Source organism: Condylura cristata, unplaced genomic scaffold, assembly GCF_000260355.1.
Source record: "Condylura cristata isolate star-nosed mole 26May11 unplaced genomic scaffold, ConCri1.0 scaffold00008, whole genome shotgun sequence".
Classification (NCBI taxonomy): Eukaryota; Metazoa; Chordata; class Mammalia; order Eulipotyphla; family Talpidae; genus Condylura; species Condylura cristata.
Window position 1 is genome coordinate 15,762,101 of NW_004567109.1, and position 22,077 is coordinate 15,784,177.

General features: G+C 42.0%; 1 protein-coding gene across 1 annotated transcript in view; it reads left to right on the plus strand.

Annotated features, from left to right (window-relative positions):
- KPNA6 (karyopherin alpha 6 (importin alpha 7)) overlaps positions 1-21,239 on the plus strand; it is a 41,094-nt gene extending 19,855 nt beyond the window's left edge. The window contains exons 2-14 of the mRNA XM_004678737.2: positions 5,696-5,829; positions 6,518-6,610; positions 6,958-7,057; positions 8,107-8,201; positions 8,872-9,003; positions 10,790-10,878; positions 11,652-11,751; positions 12,045-12,208; positions 12,389-12,467; positions 13,949-14,074; positions 14,333-14,460; positions 15,335-15,513; positions 16,155-21,239. Of these exons, the coding sequence (XP_004678794.1) occupies positions 5,696-5,829; positions 6,518-6,610; positions 6,958-7,057; positions 8,107-8,201; positions 8,872-9,003; positions 10,790-10,878; positions 11,652-11,751; positions 12,045-12,208; positions 12,389-12,467; positions 13,949-14,074; positions 14,333-14,460; positions 15,335-15,513; positions 16,155-16,342 (1,607 nt within the window). The 3' untranslated portion in view covers positions 16,343-21,239. The remainder of the gene's footprint in view (positions 1-5,695; positions 5,830-6,517; positions 6,611-6,957; positions 7,058-8,106; positions 8,202-8,871; positions 9,004-10,789; positions 10,879-11,651; positions 11,752-12,044; positions 12,209-12,388; positions 12,468-13,948; positions 14,075-14,332; positions 14,461-15,334; positions 15,514-16,154) is intronic.
- Positions 21,240-22,077: the final 838 nt, after the last annotated feature.

Here is a 22,077-nt window from a genome sequence, read left to right on the forward strand (position 1 = left end):
TCTCTGAAATATCTTTTATTCATGATCTCTAGTTCCAGAATTCAGTTCACCAACCTTTCTTTTTCTTTTGTAGTTTCTTAATAGACTACCCCCCATTAGTATCCTTATCATGTTCACCTCTCCCTACAATCCAAGCGGATCTTCAAGATTCAGCCCAGATCTTATCTGTGGGAGAGTTCTTTTTAAACTCTAATCCCAGCATTCCAACCACTTCAGAAAGAGGGCAGTGTTATTAGTTGTCCCTTTCTGTGTGCCTTTTCAAAAAAAATTTATTTCCTTTTATTTCCTTTTTTAAAAAAATTTTAGTTGCTGTTTCAGATCAGAAATCTAGATGGAAATGCCTATAAAAACAGAAAGTTGGTATGATTTCTACTTAAACTTCAACATAATCAGCTTCGCTTTACCAGTATTTTAAAATACTGAGTTTTTTGGTTATTGGTTTTTTTGTGTTGTGTTTAAGATTGTTTTAAAATGTAAATATTCGGTAAGGTATGATAAAGGCACTGCAGCCACAGGAGAATACAAGAATGAGATTTGAAAGGAAGAAGTTTATTATTTTTTATATTCACAGATCTCAAAAGAGGGAATTAAAGCACACTGCTCAGAGCCATTCTTAGGGAAAGTGAGCACAGGGCAGAGTAAATAGCAATTTAGAATTGGATAGTTTGAATAATTCCAGAGGCCTTTGGGCTAAAAGGGTGGTCTCTAATTGCCTAATAACTGATTATGGAATGATTAAAGCAGAGGAATATTACCTCCTGAGTCTACAGACAGAGGGAAGATGGGTCTCTGAATCACTTAATTTGCATATCAAAGGCATGCTCTTAGCAAGTTATCTTTAGGTGTTAGCCATTGCAGAGGCAGTTTCTCCCTATGTCTGGTAAGCCAATAAGTGCCAGAACATCTAGAACACAAAAAATAATAAAATCTGGTAATATAAATAGTTACATAAAATATGGCCAATGTGTTAATACATGATGAGTGAATACAAATAGACAAAAACAGAATGTAAGAAACAGTTTGAAAATAGTCTGTGCCATTTAATGAAAGGTTTACTACAATTTTTAAAAAGTCATGGTAAAATATAAAAGTCACCATTTTAGCTATAATTTTTAAGTATACAATTAAGTGGCATTAATTGCATTTACATTGTTGTACAGCTAGCACAAGGTTTAGTCTCAGCACCATGAAGCTCTCGGCAGCCACTGCAGCACCAGTTCGAATTCCATCCCTGACGAGGGAGCTGACCCACATGGTGCAGCCACTTCTCCTATCTTGCCTGCTGCTCCCCTTCAGCTGTGTATTTCAGTCAGTCTGCCTGTTCTACTCCCCTCTGGTGAATCTTGTCACCCTCCCTCTTCCACACTCCAGCCTATACTACAGCTCTTGTATGAATAAATAAATAAATCTTTAAAAAATAAAATCTTCATGTTAAAAAAGAAAAGAAAAAAAATTCGTTCCCATTAATCAAGAACTCCCCCAGCACCTGGTAACCTCTACTCTACTCTTTTTTTTTTTTTTTTTTAATGCACACAAAACTGGGGTATAAGCCAGAGGTGCAGGGCGGTGAGAGGATTCACCAAAGACAGAGTGGGAAGCAGAGCATGCAGACTGACCAAGTACACTGCTGAGGGGAGCAGCGGGCAGATCAGAGGTCTGCTGAGCCTTGTGGGTCAGCTCCCTGGCTGGCAATTGAACTGTGCTGCAGTGGCTGCGGAGAGTTTCTCAGTGCTGTGCTTTAACAGGTGTGCCACCAGTGAGGGCCCACACACGCGGTTTAAATGCATTTTGCTCAAGAGTCATCTGTATACTAGGCATGAGTAGGTGGTAATTCAGTGTTTGATTCTACCCCCCTACTGCACTGTTTCTTTTTTTGAGGAACTGTTTTTAAGAGGCTGCACAACCTTATATGCCCACAGCGGTGACCTGGTTCCAGTTTGTCTACATTTTGTCAACACTTGGGGATTTTTGTTTTTGTTACAGCATTCTAGTAGGTATAAAGTGATATCTTTTGTGGCTTTGATCTGCATCCCTGTGACTATGTTGAGCATCTTTTTTTTTTAAAGATTTATTTTTTTTATGCATACATATCTGGGGTACAGACCAGAGGTGCAGGGGTGGTGAGAGGATTCACCAGAGACAGAGTGGGGAGCAGAACAGGCTGATTGACGAAGTACATGCTGAGGGGAGCAGCCGGCAGGTCAGGAGAGTTCTGCCACTCCATGTGGTCACCTCCGGGGTGGAACTCATGCTGAAGTGGCTTTAGCTTCTTAGTGTTGTGCTTTAACCTGCTGCGCCACCCAGGGAGGGCCCCTGTTGAGCATCTTAATATGTGCATATTTGTCATTCCTGTGTCTTCTTTGGAGAAATATCTTTTCAAATTCTTTGCCTGCTTTTTAAATTGGGTTGTTTGTTGAGTTGTAGCAATTCTATATATTCTGAGTATTAAACCCTTATCAGAACTATAATTTAGAATTAATTTCTCCCATTCTGTATGTTGTATTTTCACTTTCTTCTTAATGTCTTCCGTTATTGTGTCAAATCTGAGATCATAGAAATTTACCCCTGTTTCTAAGAGTTTAATATCCTTAACTTGTATATTTAAATTGTTGAACAAGTTTGAATTAACTTGTGTATGTCTATAAGGTAGGGGTCCAGCTTCATTCTTTTTTTTTCTTTTAAAGATTTATTTATTTATGAATACAATAATAACTGGGGTTTAGGGCAGGGGGTGGTAAGAGGATTCACCAGAGATAGAGTGGGGAACACAACAGGTGGACTGACTGAAATACAGTACTGAGGGGAGCAGCGGGCCAGATAGGAAAAATCTGCTGCACCTTGTGTGTTAGCTCCCTGGCTGGGGATCTAACTTGTACTACAGTGGCTGCAGATAGTTTCATAGTGCTGAGACTTAACCCCTTGCACCACCAGGGAGGCTCCTCCAGCTTCATTCTTTTGGACCCAGAAATCTAGTTCCTCAGCATAATTTGTTGAAGAGACTATTTTTATCCCATGAATGGACTTAAGACTCCTGTCAAAAAATCTGTTGGCTAATCATAGATATGTGTGTTTATTTCTGGACTCTCCATCCTACTCCATTGAGCTATATGTTTATCCTGTACCAGTACCAAGCTATATTGATTACTGTGGCTTTGTATTAAGTTATGAAGTAAGGAAGTGTGCATCCTCTAACTGTATTATTTAAGTCTTTTAAGTTTCCACGAATTGACAGAAATGACATTGTAGGAGAGGAAAGGTGATTTAGTAAATGATGCTAGGACAGTTGACTGTTCACAGGGCATTATGGACATTTAATAAATTACATATAGATGAAATACTTGCATAAAAGGCAAGCTCTAAAACTTCTAGAAGAGGTTATCTTTCTGACCTTGGAAGCATGAAAGGATTTACTAAAACAAAACATATAATTAAGAAATTGTTAAAATGCTCCAGAAAGTGAAAATTGAACTGTATATTAAGATTCCCTTTCTCCAAATCTTTATCTCAGATTATTACAAATCAATAAGAAAAAGACATAATTCAGTTGAAAAATATTCAGGCACATTTCACAGAAGAAACATGGCTAGTCAAGATGAAATCTAACCTCTTTAGTAATTTGTGTAGTATATCTTTATCTCAATGAAATGCCTTATTAAACTTAGTAATTGGCACAAGTAAGAAATCCAATTAATAGGTCTTAATGTCAATAGGAACCTGTTATATACTGCTAAGCTAGTGTGAGTTGGCATTACATTAGAAGGCAAAATACTACTAAGTGGTCAAGTTTAGCATTTACCTGCCTACAACTCAGTAATTATTCCTAGAGTGGCTATTCTCTAAGGTGTGATCTGCAGACTGTCGCAGAATGTCTGGAAAGTGAAGACTAAGATGTTACTGACTCAAATGGAATAAGGACATAACACCTGAAACCATGAAAGTTGTAAAAGAAAATATAGGAAAAAAAAACCCTTGGGTCTTTGCAGTGATTTTTTGAGTTATGACCCCAAAAGTACAAGCAACAAAGCAAAAATAAAGAAATGGAACTAAAAGAAACAGTCAACAAATGAAAAGGTAACCTAATGGAATGGTTTTTAAAAAAACACTTGCAAACCATATATCAGATAAAAGGTTAATAACCAAGATATATGGAACTTACTCAACTCAGTAGTGAAAGACAGTCAAAACAGGCAAAAGATGTGAATCGACATTTTTTCCAAAGCAAACATACAGATAGCCAACAGGTACATGAAGTGGTGCTTAGCATCACCAGTCATCAGGGAGATGCAAATCAAAACCACAATGAGATATCATCTCACACCTGTTCGAAAGACTGATACCAAAAACACAAGACATAAATAAGTACTGGTGAAGGTTTGGAGAGAACTTGTGTATGAAGTGTCCAGCAGGTGAATGGAGGAAGAAAATATGGTTGTCTTGTTTAATCAATAGAATTATTCAGTCACCAAACAAAAGGAAGAAACCCTGCCATTTATGACCACATGAAAGAACAGAAAGGACTTTATGCTGAGTGAAATATTTAGGGTGCGTGTGTGTGTGTGTGTGTGTGTGTGTGCATGTGTGTTTATATACATGATTAATAAATGTAGAAGGAAAGACAATGGCAATTCAGGATAGCAGTTTTTCTTCTGGCTGGTGTTGGAGTGGAATTTGGGGAGCTTGGAATTAGGGAGTGCCAACAAGCAGATGCGAGCATATTGATAATGTCCTTAGTTTTGGTGATGGGTTTACAGATGCTCATTGTATTATTTTGCTTAGTAACTTGACATATGTTTCATCTGAAAAGTAGATGCTGACCATATGGACATTAAAGAAAGATATGTGGTATTCCATTGAATTGGATATACTATAATGTATTTCAGCTGGCTAGATTAAATATATCTGATATATTGGAAAAGGCATACAACAGTTTTCATTTGTCATGGAAGTGATCATAACTTTTGAGCATTCACCGTATGCCTAGCAAAGTTGTGAGTAGTACTTCACATGTGTTAACCTACTTTGCATTTGATATTTTTAATATCTATGAAATTGGAACTGTTGTGCCTCTGTTTTAGAAATGAATTCCTGAGGCACAGAAGTTAAAGCACCTTGTTGGAGGTTGTATAACTAACAAGTAGAAGAGCCAGCATTTGAAACCCACATGATCTGGCTTCACAGTCCACACTTCACTACTATGCTTATATCTATTGCTATAAAGCAACTTTAACAAGTTTTTATGATAATGGAGGTTGTGTGTGTTGAGGTGGGGGTGGTACTAGAGATATCGCTTGAATTTGTTTATTTTTACGCATCTATTTTATTTATGCATACAAGTGCTGGGGTGTAGGTCAGAGGTGTGGGGAATGAGAGGATTCACTGGGGTCAAACTGGGGAGCCGAAAAGGCAGATTGACTGACTATACTGCTAAGGGTAGCAGCGGGCAAGAAAGGTCAGCTGTGCCTCCCTGGCCAGGGACTGAACTCGTGCTATTGTGGTTGCCAATAGCTACATGGTGCTGAGACAACCCCTTGTGACACCAGGGAGGCCCTCACTTGCGTTAATTGAGATTATTAAGCATCCTTGAGATTCTCTGATTTCCCTGAGTATGAGAGGCTAGGTAGAGACACAGACATAGTGAAAACGAAATGCTGTCCTCTTGAAAGCCTTTGCCAGTGTATTTGTATTTTCCTTCTAGAGACCATGGCGAGCCCAGGAAAAGACAATTATCGAATGAAAAGCTATAAGAACAATGCCCTAAATCCTGAAGAAATGAGACGAAGAAGAGAAGAAGAGGGCATTCAGCTCCGGAAACAGAAACGGGAGCAACAAGTGGGTTAACTGGAATGTTCTCAACACATTGTTCAGGGAAACAATCCAGCTATTATGGTTGGCCTCCATCTTATTTATACTTTCACCTTCCTCTAAGGAAAGTAGCTTAACTCTGTGGGCCACTCATCCAGTTTTCTTTGTTCTAAAGAAATGTTGAGCATTCTAGATCTAGACCCTTTTTGCTTCATCTCTTCATCACCCTCTGTTCAGTGTAAGCAGCTCCAAGATTGACCCTTTCTTTAATAAGAGGTTTATCTGCTGACTTATTTGTTTCTTGAGTCCATACATTGTAAGTCTCCATTGAAGACTGTCTTAAAGTCTCTTCACCTGTGCCCTCCCGCAGATCACACTAGTGCCCTGCCCAGATCTAGGTGCAGTCACATAACCTGCTCTGCCCACCCTCTTGCTTTACCATTATTCTTTCCTCCAAAACCTTTCATACCCACCACCTTCCATACAGAGAGGCATAGATAGCTTTAAAGACCTTTTTGCTTATAAAAATATTCTTTAAAAAATGCAAGCACTTACAAAGGAACAAAGTAAAGCCCTTAAATTTCTTTCAGTGTCAGTATATTGAGCTTGGCATTTTCTCACCAATGCTAGCATTTCCTTGGCAGTTATATTGGGTCATTGATTTTTTTTTTCTTTGTTTCAATGAGTAGTCCTACCCCTGTCTCTTTATTTTCAGCTTTTTAAACGGAGAAATGTGGAGTTGATTAATGAAGAAGCTGCCATGTTTGATAGTCTCCTCATGGATTCCTATGTGAGCTCTACCACTGGGGTAAGTCCCTTGCATGTACTTTGACTAGGCTTGGAAAGTACCACTTCTACAGAACAGAAATTAGACAGTTCATATCCTCTGGAAGCTTTGCTGCTGAGACCATGCACATTCTTTTTTCCATTGGAGCCAACAAGGAGACCCCTAAGGAAGGACCTAAGGGAAACATTCAGTTGGTTGTCACAGGGTAGAATCACTTTCAGATGCCCATTGTGATGTAGCCATGCATTAAATACCTTCTTCTGAGCCTGCTTATTAGCCCATCTTCTTGCCCTGGAGTCTGCATAATACCGGATGTCAAGCAGGTGATGTGTCAGTTTGCAAAGTTTTGAGTCTGTTTTATGTTCTAGGAGAGTGTAATCACAAGAGAGATGGTGGAGATGCTCTTTTCTGATGATTCTGACCTACAGTTGGCAACCACACAGAAATTCCGGAAACTGCTCTCCAAAGGTATATGAGTTGGTCCTCCCCTAGAGAGGTCCTACATGAGTGAGTTTCTTGAGTCTTCTCGCTGTCATCATTAACTACTTCCCTTCGCTTGTTCTGCTATATCCCTGTTGGCCTTGGCGTTCTTTGGATAAGCCAAGCACATTCTTAACCTTGTCTATTGGAGGTCTGTTTCCTTTGCCTGATATCCTCTACTTGCAGACACTGCGTGACAACCTCTTCACTTTGCTGATGAAATCCTACCTTCTCAATAAAACTTACCCTATGGGGGTCTTCCTGATAACGCAGGGGTTAAAGTCTCAGCACTATGAAGCTGTCAACAGCGACTGCAGCATATATTCAGTCCCCGGCCAGGTTGCTGACCCACGTGCAGCAGGCACATCCACCTCTCAGCATTTTTAATCTCTTTACATTGTTTGTTCTTACCTTACCTATTTTGTTTTTTCCCATTATACTTACTACCTTCTGACATAATGGAGTGCTCCTCACTAGGTAGTAAGTTCTATAAGGGCAGACTTTTGGTTTTGCTCACTGTTGTGTTCTCAATTCATACAACTGTGTCTGACACATTGTTCATGCCCTATAAATATTTAACGTATGACAGGAAAAATGCCCCCCTCCCTTTTTTTATAGTTAACACTGAGCTCTTTGAACGTGACAGTGTGTCAGACATTGTTACAAGCTCATTAGTCATTGTCTCAGAAAAATATTTCTTGCCTGGGTATATTAAGCAGTCCTTCTAAGAAAAGAATTATGATCTTAGAAGGGAAATGTTTGGACTAGAGTTACTCATCCCATGTCTCCCTTCCTTTCTGACTTGCTTCAGTTCAGTAAATCAAAAGTAGGCACCCTCAAATTAGTGTGGCTTTACTCTTTAGAGCCCAGCTGTAGTGTCCAGTTCCAAGATGATGAGCTGTTGTTAAAACCACCTCCTCAGAAGGGAGTTGGAATGATTATAAGCATGGTCAGGAGTATCTAGGGAGGATGTTAGGCTGATCCCAGGGAGTGAATCTGTCAAAACCTCCCCTGACTTTCCTCTCCTTTTCTCTCAGAGCCTAGTCCTCCAATAGATGAAGTCATCAATACTCCAGGAGTCGTGGATCGGTTTGTGGAATTTCTTAAGAGGAATGAGAATTGTACATTACAGGTGAGCCTGGGGTGAACGGGTACCAGGTGAAGGACCTCCTTCCAAGAAATTGCAGCAGGCACACCTCTCAGGAAATAGGCAGGCAATAACAGGAACATTTAAGGAAAGCTACAGTTGCCTTAGAGGTCTTAGTCTCAAATAAGGGAACCAGAATCTTTTTCTTAAAGTGATATCAAAGGAAAAATACCAGAAATTATATATTGCTCATTCTGTTATAAATCAAGAGATCCAGTCCACAACATACCTGTGTGACCTGAAGTAAATCATTTAACCTGTCTGGCTCTCTTCTCAGAAACGGGTGATGAGTAAATCCATTTTCATTAACTAGAAGCTCAGCTGAACAGGGACTTTAAGACAACCATCCTGATTCAGGGATGGTCCATTCAGAAATGAAGTTAAGCAAAGTTCAGGACTTGCCAAGGACTCAACAAATGCTGTGTAGTACGGGCCTGGACCTGGGCCTTTGCAGCCTGGTTCTGTTTTCCCATTGTATTACATCACTGCTGGTTTCCCTTCCTTCTATCTTCATCAGGGAGAAGAGAAGACTTGTGTTATTTGTTGGTTGGTTGGTTTTCAGGCAGGGGAAAGAAGCTTACTCTTATGAGCCAGCAGCAGGCATGGTATTTCTGGCTAGAATGACCAATTAATCATGGCTTAATCTCACTTTCAGTTTGAAGCTGCCTGGGCACTAACAAACATTGCCTCTGGAACCTCCCAGCAGACCAAAATTGTCATTGAAGCAGGGGCTGTCCCCATATTTATAGAGCTGCTTAACTCGGATTTTGAAGATGTACAAGAACAGGTAATACTTCAATTTGGCTTAATTTTCTGTGGTACTATAAAGATTATTTCACCTTTGTCCCTAATTCCTGGGGAAGATCTCAAAAACCTTGATTTCATTTTATTTTATCTTACTTATTTTTGTGTAGAAAAACTGGGGTATAGGCCAGAGGAGTGAGAGGATTCACCAGAGACAGAGTGAGGAGCAAAATAGGTGGATCTACCGAAATACTCTGCAAAGTGGAGCAGTGGGTGAGACAAGAGAGGTTCTGCTGAGCCATGTGTGTTAGCTTCCTGGCCAGGGATTGAACTCAGGCAACGATAATAGCGTTGAGATTTAACCCTTAGGCCACCAGGGAGACTCTCGGTCTTTTATAATGGGTCCTTTTGAAATACACTGTAATGATGTAATGAGATGACTTGGGTTAAGGCCTTAGGTAGTCTACGGATGAGGGCCTGGTCGTCAGAAAGACCAAGCATAAGGTTACAGGGTTAAAGGAACTCTCAGCTTCAGCCTTCTACCTCATCCTCCCAGGGATATTAGGGGAGCTAGAAATGATTCCATCAGCTTCCAGGTTGGTGAATACATTAATGTGATGTGTCTGGAAAGGGCACAGATGTTCTGCACCACCCCATTGCTCTCCCCATCATGCCTTGCCCTATGCCTCTCTTCCAGTTAGCTTTTCCTGAGTTGCATCTATTATAATAAGCTGATAATGTGTAAGTAAATTTTCCTGAGTGAAATTGCTCTATTACATTATGGGACCTATTGTGGGGAACTGTAAGAACTGCACTTTTACAGCTTACAGTTGGTATCTAAAATGGGAGAGAGGTTTTGCCCTGTAGGATTTGTACTAACTCTTAGCAGTTGACTCAGAATTGAATAGAAGTGTTGGGCTTACACAATTGGTGTCAGAGAACTGATTGTTAGCGTGAGAGGTAGTATTTTCAAGTACCTGCAGATAATTAGAGCAAAGACTTCTTCCAAGTTCGATCCCCAGCCCTGGAGGTGACCCACATGGCGCAACAGACCTCTCCTGTCTCACCCGTTGCTCCCCTCAGCAGTGTACTTGTTGATCTGCCTGTTCTGCTCCCCACTCTGCCTCTGGAGAAGCCTCTCGCTGCCCCTGCACCTCTGTACTCTAGTTAGTTCTGTATGCATAAATAAATCTTTTTAAAAAATAAATAAAACCTTTGCTTTAAAAAAAAAAAAGATCAGTACTTGGGACCTCCCTGTTGGCACAAAGGATTAAGTCTTAGCACTACGATATGAAGCTATTCCACAGCCACTGCAGCATGAATTCTATCCCCAGCCAAGGAGCTGACCCACATGGCGCAGCAGACCTCTTCTACCTTTTCCACGGCTCCTCTCAGTAGTGTATTTCAGGAGATCCGCCTATTGTGCTCCCCACGCTGGTAAACACATACACACACACACAAACACAAATGTGCGCGTGCTCTCCCTCACACATACTCCCCACCCCCATAAATCTTTAAAAAAAATGATCACCACTAAGAGGCCACAGAATGAACTTTTTCCTTTTGGTTGATGGGGTGTCTTCGTTTGGCTTCTGTAGCTACAGAATATATATGGACTTGCCTTCCTCACTTATCCAGAAACTCAGAGGAAAGCAGGTACTTAGTAAGGATGCCAATAAGGAGGGTATTTGAGTGTGTTGAATGTGTATCAGGTCTTGATTTGGTTTTATTCTTGGTCATTGGTGAGTGCTCACTCTGTAGTTGTGTGTAGAAAGTATTCACAGAAGTTACTAGGCTCTGTGAGTAATAGTTCGATCATCCCTTTTCAGGCAGTCTGGGCACTGGGAAACATAGCTGGAGACAGTTCCGTTTGCCGAGATTACGTCTTGAACTGTTCCATCCTTAATCCTTTGTTAACGTGAGTAATTATAATCATCTGCACCTGGATCATCTGCAGCTGCGTCTGTAAGGCAGCCATGTGGCAGTTCTCTCGGGGGCAGCTTACCTTAAGGTGATGAGTAAATACAAAAATGCTGAACTTGCATTCTGAACTTAACCCAAAGTAAAAGATAGTTGCCTTTTGACAATAAGAAGATTGTGCCACTGGTCTGTGCCAAAAGAATCCTGTATTTCTTCTCTTCATGATTTTTTAAAACCTCATGTTGGTCATATATACATCATTGTTGATCCGAGAAAGAAAGGGATAACTTTGTGGAACCATCTAGACAAATAAGAACTTCTCTACAGAATCCATTGATTTGCTCTGTGTTTACACATGGGCGTATTAAAGAACTCCTTTGTAAACCTCAGATAAAGACCATATGAAAGATCATCTGGGTCCTTCTCTCATACCCTCAGATAGAGCTACAGCTAAAGCAAAACAGGTGGTGAACTCTTCTTCATTGATCAGAATCTCATAGGCTACCACTCTATCACACCCATCACAGGAAGTCATTTCCTCCTGCATGGGTAAATTCCTCACCCTAGCCGTGGTAATTAGCCACAGATGAAATTGATCCTCTTTGAAAGCGTAGGGTGGCCTGCTGGCCCAAACACCCTCAGTTAACTTAGCTTTGGATGGGAGGAAATAGTGAGTTTTGGGGGCCTGACTAGATTTCTCCTGGGATTCTTTGTCAGCAGCCCTATACCAAGGGAGTCACACCTTAGGGTCTGGTTTATTGTTTCCTTCAGACTCCTTACCAAGTCCACACGACTGACAATGACACGGAATGCAGTCTGGGCCTTGTCAAATCTCTGCCGAGGGAAGAACCCACCCCCAGAATTTGCAAAGGTGAGAAGACTGAGTGGACACAAGTTGCTTATATGCAGGAATTTTTATATGGGGGTTTTAAGTATTTAGGAGTCGCAATTCATGGGAAACTAGTAAAAGAGGTGATTGTCATTGAAGTACTTGAATTCATGTGCCTGGGTTGGAATGGGAAAAGGTAATGCGTAAGCATTTACTGTAGTAGAGGCTGCCAGTGCTTAGAATCACTTGGACAAACCGGGCAGCAATGTTAAACTAGTGATGGAGCTGCTGTAGTCCTGTCCCCCTTTAAATCCTTTCCACTCTGCTCCCAACAGGTCTCCCCATGTTTGCCTGTGTTGTCTCGCCTACTCTTCAGCAGTGACTCAGACTTGCTGGCAGATGCTTGCTGGGCCCTTTCTTATCTCTCTGATGGCCCCAATGAGAAGATACAGGCGGTCATAGACTCTGGAGTCTGTCGGAGATTGGTAGAACTTCTAATGTGAGTGGTCTGGGTTAGAAAGGGTACAGATTCCGAAGCTATTTCATGCCCAGAAAACTGCAGTCAGCTGCCCTATCAAGGTCTGCAGCCAGGGGAGCGCTGCCAGCCTTGGCGGTCAGCAGGGATAGTACGGTGCAGGGAGACTAGACGCTCTACTGACCAGATCTACCTCCTCTGCAGGCACAACGATTACAAAGTGGCTTCTCCTGCCCTAAGAGCTGTGGGCAACATTGTCACCGGAGATGACATCCAGACCCAGGTAAGGGGAAGAGCAAACTGCAGACAAAACCATGCTGGCAGACAGCATGATCTAGGGGAAAAAAGCCTGGGCTTAAGCGAAAACTTCCAGCTCTGCCACTTTGTAATATGATTATGGGCAACTTGGGTTTTCCTTCATTTCCTCTATACTTGGAAGTAAATCATCATCCATATATCCTGACTTACTCCTTGGAACATTGTAAGGTAATTGATAGTGAGTTTGGGGTCATGGCCTCTTTAAGATATTAAAAGCTATGGAATCTCATCCCAGCTTCTTAAGTCTCAGGCTCCATGGACACTAGCTCATATTAATCTCCTATTAATGACATCTCTAGTGAGGGCACAGTGAACAGGGTTCCTCTCTTCAAAGGCTGGAGATCTAGCTATTCTTTGGGACTTGAGTAATTGCATAATTCTATGAGATTCTTGACAAATTCCTTTAAGGTAATTTCACTCAATTTCCTGGGGCATTTGTGCATGCACAGATGCAAACATTTCTAACAAAATTTACCATATAACCAAGTACAGTTGTGTGGCATTAAGTATATTCACATTTTATTCAGCCATAACTACCTTCCAGATCTACAACTTTCTTATCCCAAATGGAAACTGTGTCCATTAAATTATAAATTCCCGTTTCTCCTTCTCTGCCCCTCACAGCCACCATATTATTTCCTCTTAAGAATGAGCTTAACCAATGTAGGTGCCACATATAATTGGAATCATATATATTTGTTCTTTGTACCAGTTTATTTCATTTTACAGAATAGCTTCATTTTTCATCCAAATTGTAGCATATGTCCTTTTTATAGCTGAATAGTAATCCACTATAATCGTAGAACACATTTTGTTCATATATTGATGACATGGGTCATATGTGTTCCTCTTTGGCTATTGTGACTAAGGCCATAGTCCACTGGACTGTGAACACTGGTCCACCAGTATCAGGAGACCCTGCTTTCAACTCTCTTGATTATATACATGGAAGTGGGATTACTGGATCTTTACTCTTTTTCCCCTCCTGGTAATTTTGTGGTTAGTATTTTAAGAAATCATCATACTGTTTTGCACAGTGGTCTTTTTTCTGTTAGTTTTTTTTCCTTTACGGTAGCCACCTTAAAAGTATAAAGTAGTATCTCACTGTGATTTTTTATTTCCTTAATTGTTGATGTTTGACATCTTTTTGTAAACTTACTGGTCATCTGTCTATCTTCTTTGGAGAAATATTCTACTCCAGTCCCACTTTTTTAATGGGGTTGTTTAATTTGTTTAGTTGCAAGGGGTTTTTTATATTGGGTTGTCGGAAAAGTCATGACACTTTTTTTTTTCTGTTTTCAAAATAAAAAATATGTCATGAGTTTTCTGACAACCCATGTCTGCATCTTCATCTTTGATACTTTGTTGATGTATCTTTTGATGTGAAAATGTTTTTAATTTTGCTTAAGGTTACCTGATTTTTGTTTTGTACTTTTGGTGTTCTAGGTCATTCTTAACTGTTCTGCCCTCCCTTGCCTCTTACATTTGCTGAGTAGCCCAAAGGAGTCAATCCGGAAGGAAGCTTGCTGGACCATTTCAAATATCACTGCTGGCAACAGGGCTCAAATACAGGTAGAACAAGGAGGTGGGGAGTGGCAGGTGGAGAGGCACAGAGACAGGAAAGATTGTGGGGTATTTGCTACTAGAAGAAAGACCTTTAGAAATTAGTGTGTAAAAGGTCACTCATTCAGTGTCACCTCTCACCTACATGGGAAAAACAAAGAGCTCCTCAGAGGGGAAGATATTTAAATTTTAGCTGACTTATGAATCAGATTTGCTTTCTCCTCTGAAGAGACTCACTTCTCCCTTCTCCCCCAAATTCTGTCTCAGGCTGTCATAGATGCAAACATCTTTCCTGTATTGATCGAAATCCTTCAGAAAGCAGAGTTCCGTACAAGGAAAGAGGCAGCCTGGGCCATCACTAATGCTACATCAGGAGGAACCCCTGAGCAGATCAGGTACTTCCCTTTCCATCATCTCTAGTGGTATGTGTGCCTTCCCTCTTGATTCATAGTTTACACCTAAACTCTAAAGTGCTTTTGCCTGCAATGGGTCTGCCTTGGTTGGGATGCAATAGGGTTTAATTGGCAAGTGGCTAGAGAGACACTAGAACCCAAAATAGGTTCCTGTATATCATGTCCTGGAGAATGAAAACTCTAACAGACATCTGTTGTTTCCTACCCTCCTGAGAATTTATATCGGTGTATTTAACCATCCTTACAAATAAAAGAGAGCCATGCTATTATAGCTCATTCAAATCAGGTACTCTGGCAAATCTTTTTTTTTTTTTTTTTTTTTAGGTTTGTTTATTTATGCATACAAGAACTAGGGTGTAGGTAAGGGGGCTGGGGGTGAGAGGTTTCACCAGGGAGCAGAACAGGCAGACTGACTAAAATACACCGCTGAGGGGAAGAGCAGGAGGGTCAGGAGAGGTCTGCCACACCATGTGGGTCAGCTCCCTGGCTAGGGATCAAACTCTTGCTGCAGTGACTTCAGAGAGTGTCATAGTGCTATGCTTTAACCCATTGCACCAACAGGGAGGGTCTGAACTGTGAAAATTTGTAAGCAGAGAAATTCAGTGGTGATATTGCAGCAAGGAGACTAACTGAGATAAGGAACAACCTAACCTTCCACAACCTAACCTTCCACAGGGAAATGAACTAGACCACTAGTACTGGAGAGTAGAGACTGAGATAAAGGATAGGTTGTTCTGAGGGTGGACTGCTGGAAGTACTGACATGTGTGAGGGAGACTCACAGGCCCCACAGCACCTGCCTAGCATCTCCCACGCCCTACATTCATGTGGAACTTAACCTGTTCTCTCATCTGCAGGTACCTGGTCTCACTGGGCTGCATCAAACCCCTCTGTGACTTGCTGACTGTAATGGATTCAAAGATTGTGCAAGTGGCCCTCAACGGACTGGAGAACATCCTTCGACTTGGAGAACAAGAGGGCAAGCGCAGTGGCTCAGGGGTCAATCCCTACTGTGGCCTCATTGAGGAAGCCTATGGTATGTGCCCTCTCCACAGCCTCATGTCTGCCTTAAGTTGATAGATTTTAGGTCAGAATTTACCTACTGCTGACTTCCAAAATTGTAGTATAACACGTATGTGGGGGGGAGTATATGGAGGGGGAGAGTGTATGGTGGAATACCATCACTGAATACAAGATTATATCCCACCACTCCTTTTCCCTCTAAGGTGAAATAGATCTCTTTCTGGTAGGCACTACCAGTTTGTAGTTACAGTACAGATGGAAAAATGGAAATTCAGAATTGATAACAGGTTAGACAGTAGAAGGCATGTTTTCAGCTTAGTTTCTTTTAAGTTCCATTAAGGATGCTAGATTGACTTATCATTTATCTCTGAGAGATTCAGAGAGGCTAATGATTTTCCCAGGTCATGCAGATAATCAAACAAAGAATCAGAACTAGAACCTGTGGTTTATAACCAGCATTTTGGCCTCTTTCTATTAGGCTGTATAGTTTTGGGGAAAGATGTTAACTTTCTTCCCACAGGCCAAAGAGAGATCAGATCAGATTCCTTGTGTTTGTAAACACCAGCAAAGCTCAGGGAAAGAAAAATACTTTTCAGCCCATGGCAGAGCACTCTTAACTTTACTCTTCTCCCTCCTTTCTTCTTGTCACCACAGGCTTGGATAAAATTGAGTTTCTCCAGAGCCATGAGAACCAGGAAATCTACCAGAAGGCCTTTGACCTTATTGAGCACTATTTTGGTGTAGAAGATGATGATAGCAGCCTGGCTCCCCAAGTGGATGAAACGCAACAGCAGTTCATCTTCCAGCAGCCCGAGGCCCCTATGGAGGGCTTCCAGCTATAATGTCTGCTTTCGGGGAGGGGAGGGGATGGGAAGCACCACCAACCAGCGGAAAAGCAGCCCTCTGGTGGGCGGAAACCAGCCCCCCACCATCAGCCACCACACACCTCTGCTGCCCTGGAGACTGTGCTCTTGACCTGCCCCACCCCCTTCCCTGGAGGGAGCACCCTCTGGACAGACAGAACCATCTGAGGCTCACATTTGGGTTTTGTGACAAGAAGGGGACGTGTTGGGTTTTTCTTCCTTACACTATATTTTGGCTGCACACATGTCTTTAACCCAGGAGCCCAGGGGTAGATAAAGGAGGACTGAGGTAATCAATTTTGCACCTTTTTTTTATTATTTTTTTTTCTTTAGTGGTGACTTCCTTCCCTTTTATCTCCCTTCATCCTTCCCAGTCCTCTGCCCTGATCTGTGTAACTCTTATCTTGGGTACTTGAGCAGATGGAATATTCCAGAGGTGGGGGGTGGGGGGGTGGGAGAGGAGGGGAGAAATCCAAAACAAAGTATTCTTGCTCTGACAGACTATTAATCTTGTATGCTTGGATTGAGTTATTTAATTTTTTCTTTTGCACATTTTTCTTGTATTAAGATTGCTCTTTCCAAGAGCCATGAGTTCCTGGTTTTAGGAATCCCAACTGCCAGCATTGTCTGGGACTAGAGGCTGAGGGGGGAGGTCACCATGAGACAAAAACCTCTCCCTCTAACCCCTTGCCCAGACCTCTCTAGTTTGGGAGAGCCCCTCTTTCTCCTGGAACAAGCATACGAGTGGGAATGGAGGGGAGGAGCACAGGCCTCAGACAGGGCTTCCCACGTGTCGCTACTGATCCAATGTTTCCTGCCCACCTTCCAATGGTGCGACCCAACTTCATTTGTTTACTTGAAAATTCCCCCTCAGAGTTGGATGACTCTCTGAGGTAGCTGTATTTTCTCCTAAGCATGAGACAGGGGTGTGGTCCTTCCTTTCTCCTGAGGAGAAAGTCCTTACTCTGGTGACCCCTAAGTTACAGAGGAGGTTGGAGTGAGAGTGTCATGTATTTGGATAGCCAGGGATCCCTGCCTTTGGCCTTTCTTCTTCCTCTTCCATAGCTGGATCATGTATATTTTACTTCCAAAGGAGAGAATGTCAAAAAGTTCTGTATTTTTTTATATTCTATATATTAGGTAGGTCTTAAGAGGAAGAACTGTCTGTAATTTCTGTAAGTAGGAAACTGTGAGGGAGACCAAAAAGAGATGTGGAAGCTCTTTGCTCAGGTCTGAGCTTGGTCCTTCTCTTCTCTGTTTGTATTCTGGGCTACCACCTGGGACCAACTCTTGGCTCTGAAGCCTTTATGCAGTAGGCCGCCTTGGTCTGAAGGGAACAAGGATGGCCTAGGGCCTGGTGAAGTCTACCATTCGGATCCTTACTGCTGAGCATCTTGCTTACATCAGAAAGCAGTCTGCCATCTCACCTTCAGTCTCAGAGATCCTTGTCCACTTAAGTTATCACTCATTGCTGTCTCTCCTGTTGTCCCAGAAAGATAGCAACTTCAGTACTTTCACAAGACTTCCTGATCCTTCCCTGTTTTGGTACCCTTGCATCTGGTTTGGGTTTTGCCCTTTCTTGTGACAATTATACCTTAATGCCTCTTCTTTCTCTTCAACTAAAACTAGTACGGTGCCTCAGTGGCAGGCCTGTGCTTCAGTGTATTACATATGACTGTGAAGTCCAGCATGAGGAGGTGAGGTGGAGAAAGCGGTCAGTAAGTGTAGCCCAACTGTGGACCTGAAGGCACAATCTGGCTAGCTGCTGCCTCTTCCTGTGGTCCATCAGAGGTGCCCTCCCCAGCTATACTTTTCCTCAGAAACATGCCATTCTTGCTTCCACTCCTGTGCATCCCTGCTGGCTCAGGTAAAATAGCCTCTCTGCCTACAGATCTATATATAGTTCAGGTGCTCACTGTCAGCCATGGGTCTTGATTTTCCCTGTGCTAGTGTTGAGCTCCAACTCTAGACCCAGTTTCTGAGAAGGTAGTTTGGAGCTAGTGATGATTGCCGAGAAGTCACACCAGTGCTGTGCCACCTCAGTAAGTTAGATGCCATTATTCAGTATGGCAAATGCCCTACCAGTCCCACAGCAGGCAAGGGGGCAGGACCATTTTCACTTGGCCTGCTGACTCCATTACAATATTTTTCTCCTGTACTTCTAAGAAAGCCCCCTCACACTCTTGTTGGAGAGCATTTTAAAGGGCAGAGCAGTTTAATAACATCTGCTTTGTATATCTCAGCCCCTGATGTTGGGGCTGAATTCTTATTGCGAGACATAAACATCCTGCTTTTCCACCTGTTCATGCAAAATCTCCTTTAACTTCAGATCTGAGCCCTATACCAGAGTGAAGTTTGTATTTGTTTTTATTTTTATTTTTTGTGATCTGTCTGCTGCATACAGTCAGCTTTCTCCAAGGACTTAAAAGACTGAAATAGCCCAGGGCACGACGGAAGGGCAGATTTCTCATCAGAAGAAAGTGGAGCTTTCCTTTGTTAGTGTCTTCCCTGGACCATGTTTTCCATTATCTTCCTCTGATTCCCTTTCAGTCAACAGGTGAAATTCTTGCAGCCCATAAAGGCTGTAGCATTCTATATGTTTTCTCTCCTTTGGTCATCTTGGAAAGCAAAATGTTATTTCTTTGCCCAAGCCTGACAGCCAGTCTTAGTGAGGAGCCCCCAGTCACATCTTGGCCTTGATGCATTCAAAGACTTTGCGACAAATTTCTGGATGGATATTGCAGGGACGGAGGGACTCCCTACCATGCTGTAGAGAATATTCTGATACATGTTTTTGGATTCTCCGGATGTTGGCCCATGACTGGGTATTCATTGTAAAGTTTTGTTAGGGGTAAGACGTATCTAGGTTTGGATTAAGGGTACAGGGGCCTTTTTCTTAAAAGTGTTCAGACTGTTTTTGAACTGTGCCAGCTGTTCTTTGTTGCCAACCCTCTGGGATTCCCACCCTCATATCATCTTTTCTAATACTAATAAGAACCCTAGTCTCAGAAGCCTGTCTTCAGTTCCCAGCTCTCCCGGTGACTGCAAACTTAGAGTAGAACCATATGGATTTCCCCCCTCGGTTCGCCATCATGGTTATTTGGAACAGTGGGTACAAATGACCCTTCCAAGAAACAGATATTGATAACCTCAGCTTTCAGGGACCCTTAGTGTTTCCTCTTACCTAGAACCCTTAGATCCACTCCTATTTTCTTTGCATTGGGATCCACCTTCCTGGAGCCTTATTTGGGGTTATTGAACCACAGATTATAGCTGCTACCGTACTTTTTGTCACGTAAGAATGAAAGAAAGCTCTCAAGCACTGGCTTTCTATTTCTCTCAAGAAACAGAAATGAACACTGTCCAGTAGGAGGAAGTGGATTTCCATTTTTTTTCTGTCTACCTTCCCCCTATCTTAAAAGTTCCCAGTTTCTAGCTAACTGGGAAGGAAAACTGGAGGCCCAGCAGCGCTTCCCACCTCATCCTGCATATGCCCCACTTTGGAGACCTTGGCTCATTTGTTCTCCCCTAGACAACTCAGCTAGGTGTCATCGTGACTGTTCCTCAGTAGATTCATCTTGTGAGCTCAGACTCAGGATTCACGGTTGAAGACTGGGAGCCAGATTCTGCAGGTTCCTGTGGGCACTACAGGGACCCAGCAGGGAGAAAGTCTGGCCGGAGGCATCAGGAATGGTGCCTGTTAGCCCTGCTGCAGGCTGGAGGAGGGTATGAGGCTCAGTACAAGGGAAATGTGTAGAAACAGTAGCAACATCTGCCAGTTAGAAGCAGCCTAGGAGTGAGTGTGAGACTGAGGAAGTGCTGAGTAGGTTTCTTCAAAGCTGTTTAGGGGTAGCACATTTTAGTTCAATCTTACAGAGTTATTTTCTCTGCACCTTAACTTGGGGAGTCTTAGTAAGCCGACAAGTTGAGAATATGGCTCTACACGGATATATATATGGGAGACACTAGCTGCTCTTTCAAAAGGTCTTCATAAATGATCCGTCATCCCACTTTCTGTCCCCTAGTACCACCCCCAGTTGATGACAAGGGAACAATTTGAGTCAATACCAACCATGTCTGTGAATTAAAGCTATTATTTTTACTCTTAAGAGGCATTTTATATCAGGCCTGTGCTATGTGTAGAAGAACCAAACCAAGTGTAAAGAGGCAGCATTCAGTTTTGGGCCCAGAACACCCCAGGAGAAAGGTTTGTATGAAGTGTTTTAAACGTCTACAGTTTATTTGGGCCTTCCCTCACTTTTGGGTTCCACAGTAGCACGTACCTGAACCCCTCTGCTAAACACTAGCCCTACTTAGGTCAGATTTTCAACCCATGGGTTGGGGGAGAGAGAACTCTGCCTTGCAGTGTAGAAATGTCAGATCTCAGAGCCTGAACCTGGCTGGGAACCTGTCACTTAGAAATAATCCTCTACGAAAACCCTTGGACCTTTGGGTGTTGGCTTTTTTGGCTATCTTTTATGGGAACTGACTGAACAACTGAAGAAGCCAAGGGGGATGGGATCCCAGGCATGCAAGATAGACTGAATGTGCCTCAAGAACAGCCTGGGTTCTCAGCTATAAACCCTAGGAAGGTCAAACCCTTTTCCTGACTGGTTTTTCTTTTCAATTCATTTGCTTTTAGTTTTCCAAGAACTATAAACTTTGGCTCTTTTCCATGTTCTCAGGGCCCCTGGGTAGACAGACAAAGCTTGATGATTTCAGAGCAGACATAGGCCAAGAAACCGTGGCATTGAGTGTGCTGAGTCCAGACAAATGATATTTATATACACATCCAAATTTGAAGAGAAAGTGTATTTCTTTAGGTTTTAAACACTGTAATAGATAATAAAGCAAAAATAAAAACCTGTTGCAAAATTCTAAATCGTCTTTTAAGTGACTCAACTGGATTTTTTAAGAAGTGAACTAAGAAGGTGTTTAAACATATAGCCTAACAGCGTAAGAATTACAACAGCCTCCCCATAACCACTTTTAAGGGGAAACAACACAGTGGCAATATAAAGTCTGTGGCCTTTCCATTATAGCTTTATAAGAACTTTAAATTCCAACGGTCTGCTCCAGCTATAAGAAATTGTTAACACCACTTTATTGAAATTTAGTTGACATACAATGAATGACACATTTAAAATGTACAATTTGATAAATTTCAACACATATCCACGAAACATTACCACAAGCAAGATAAATCTCTCACCTCCACGAGTTTCAGTGTGCCCCTTTGGGATTTCTCTTGCACTGTGTCACTATTTTGTATTTTCTACACTATCTCTAAAGAACTTTTGATATTTGATCAGCACCACCCCACGGCCCTTAGAAATCATACATCATAAATTCCAATTTATTAAGAGCTCTATTTTACCACAATTGCCACCATTCCCAATGATTTCCCTAATTTCCTCTGACAGGTGCTAATGTTATTTCCTTTTATAGGAAAGTATATTTTCTATATAGTTTTATTCTGGCCTGCCTGCCCATGACCTAGCTAACCCCTGTACGCCACTATGGACCCTTGCCATAGCCCTCATTTCATGCATACCTTGTTTCTTCTTTATCTTTGCCTACAACACTCTAGGATGGTTTATATGTTACCTCCCAGTAAGATTTCCAACATGCTTTCTAGAAATAATCAGGGCTTTGGTTTCAACAAAGTCTCAGATTCCAAATCTTCCTGAGCTTCATCTTTTCCATTACACTCA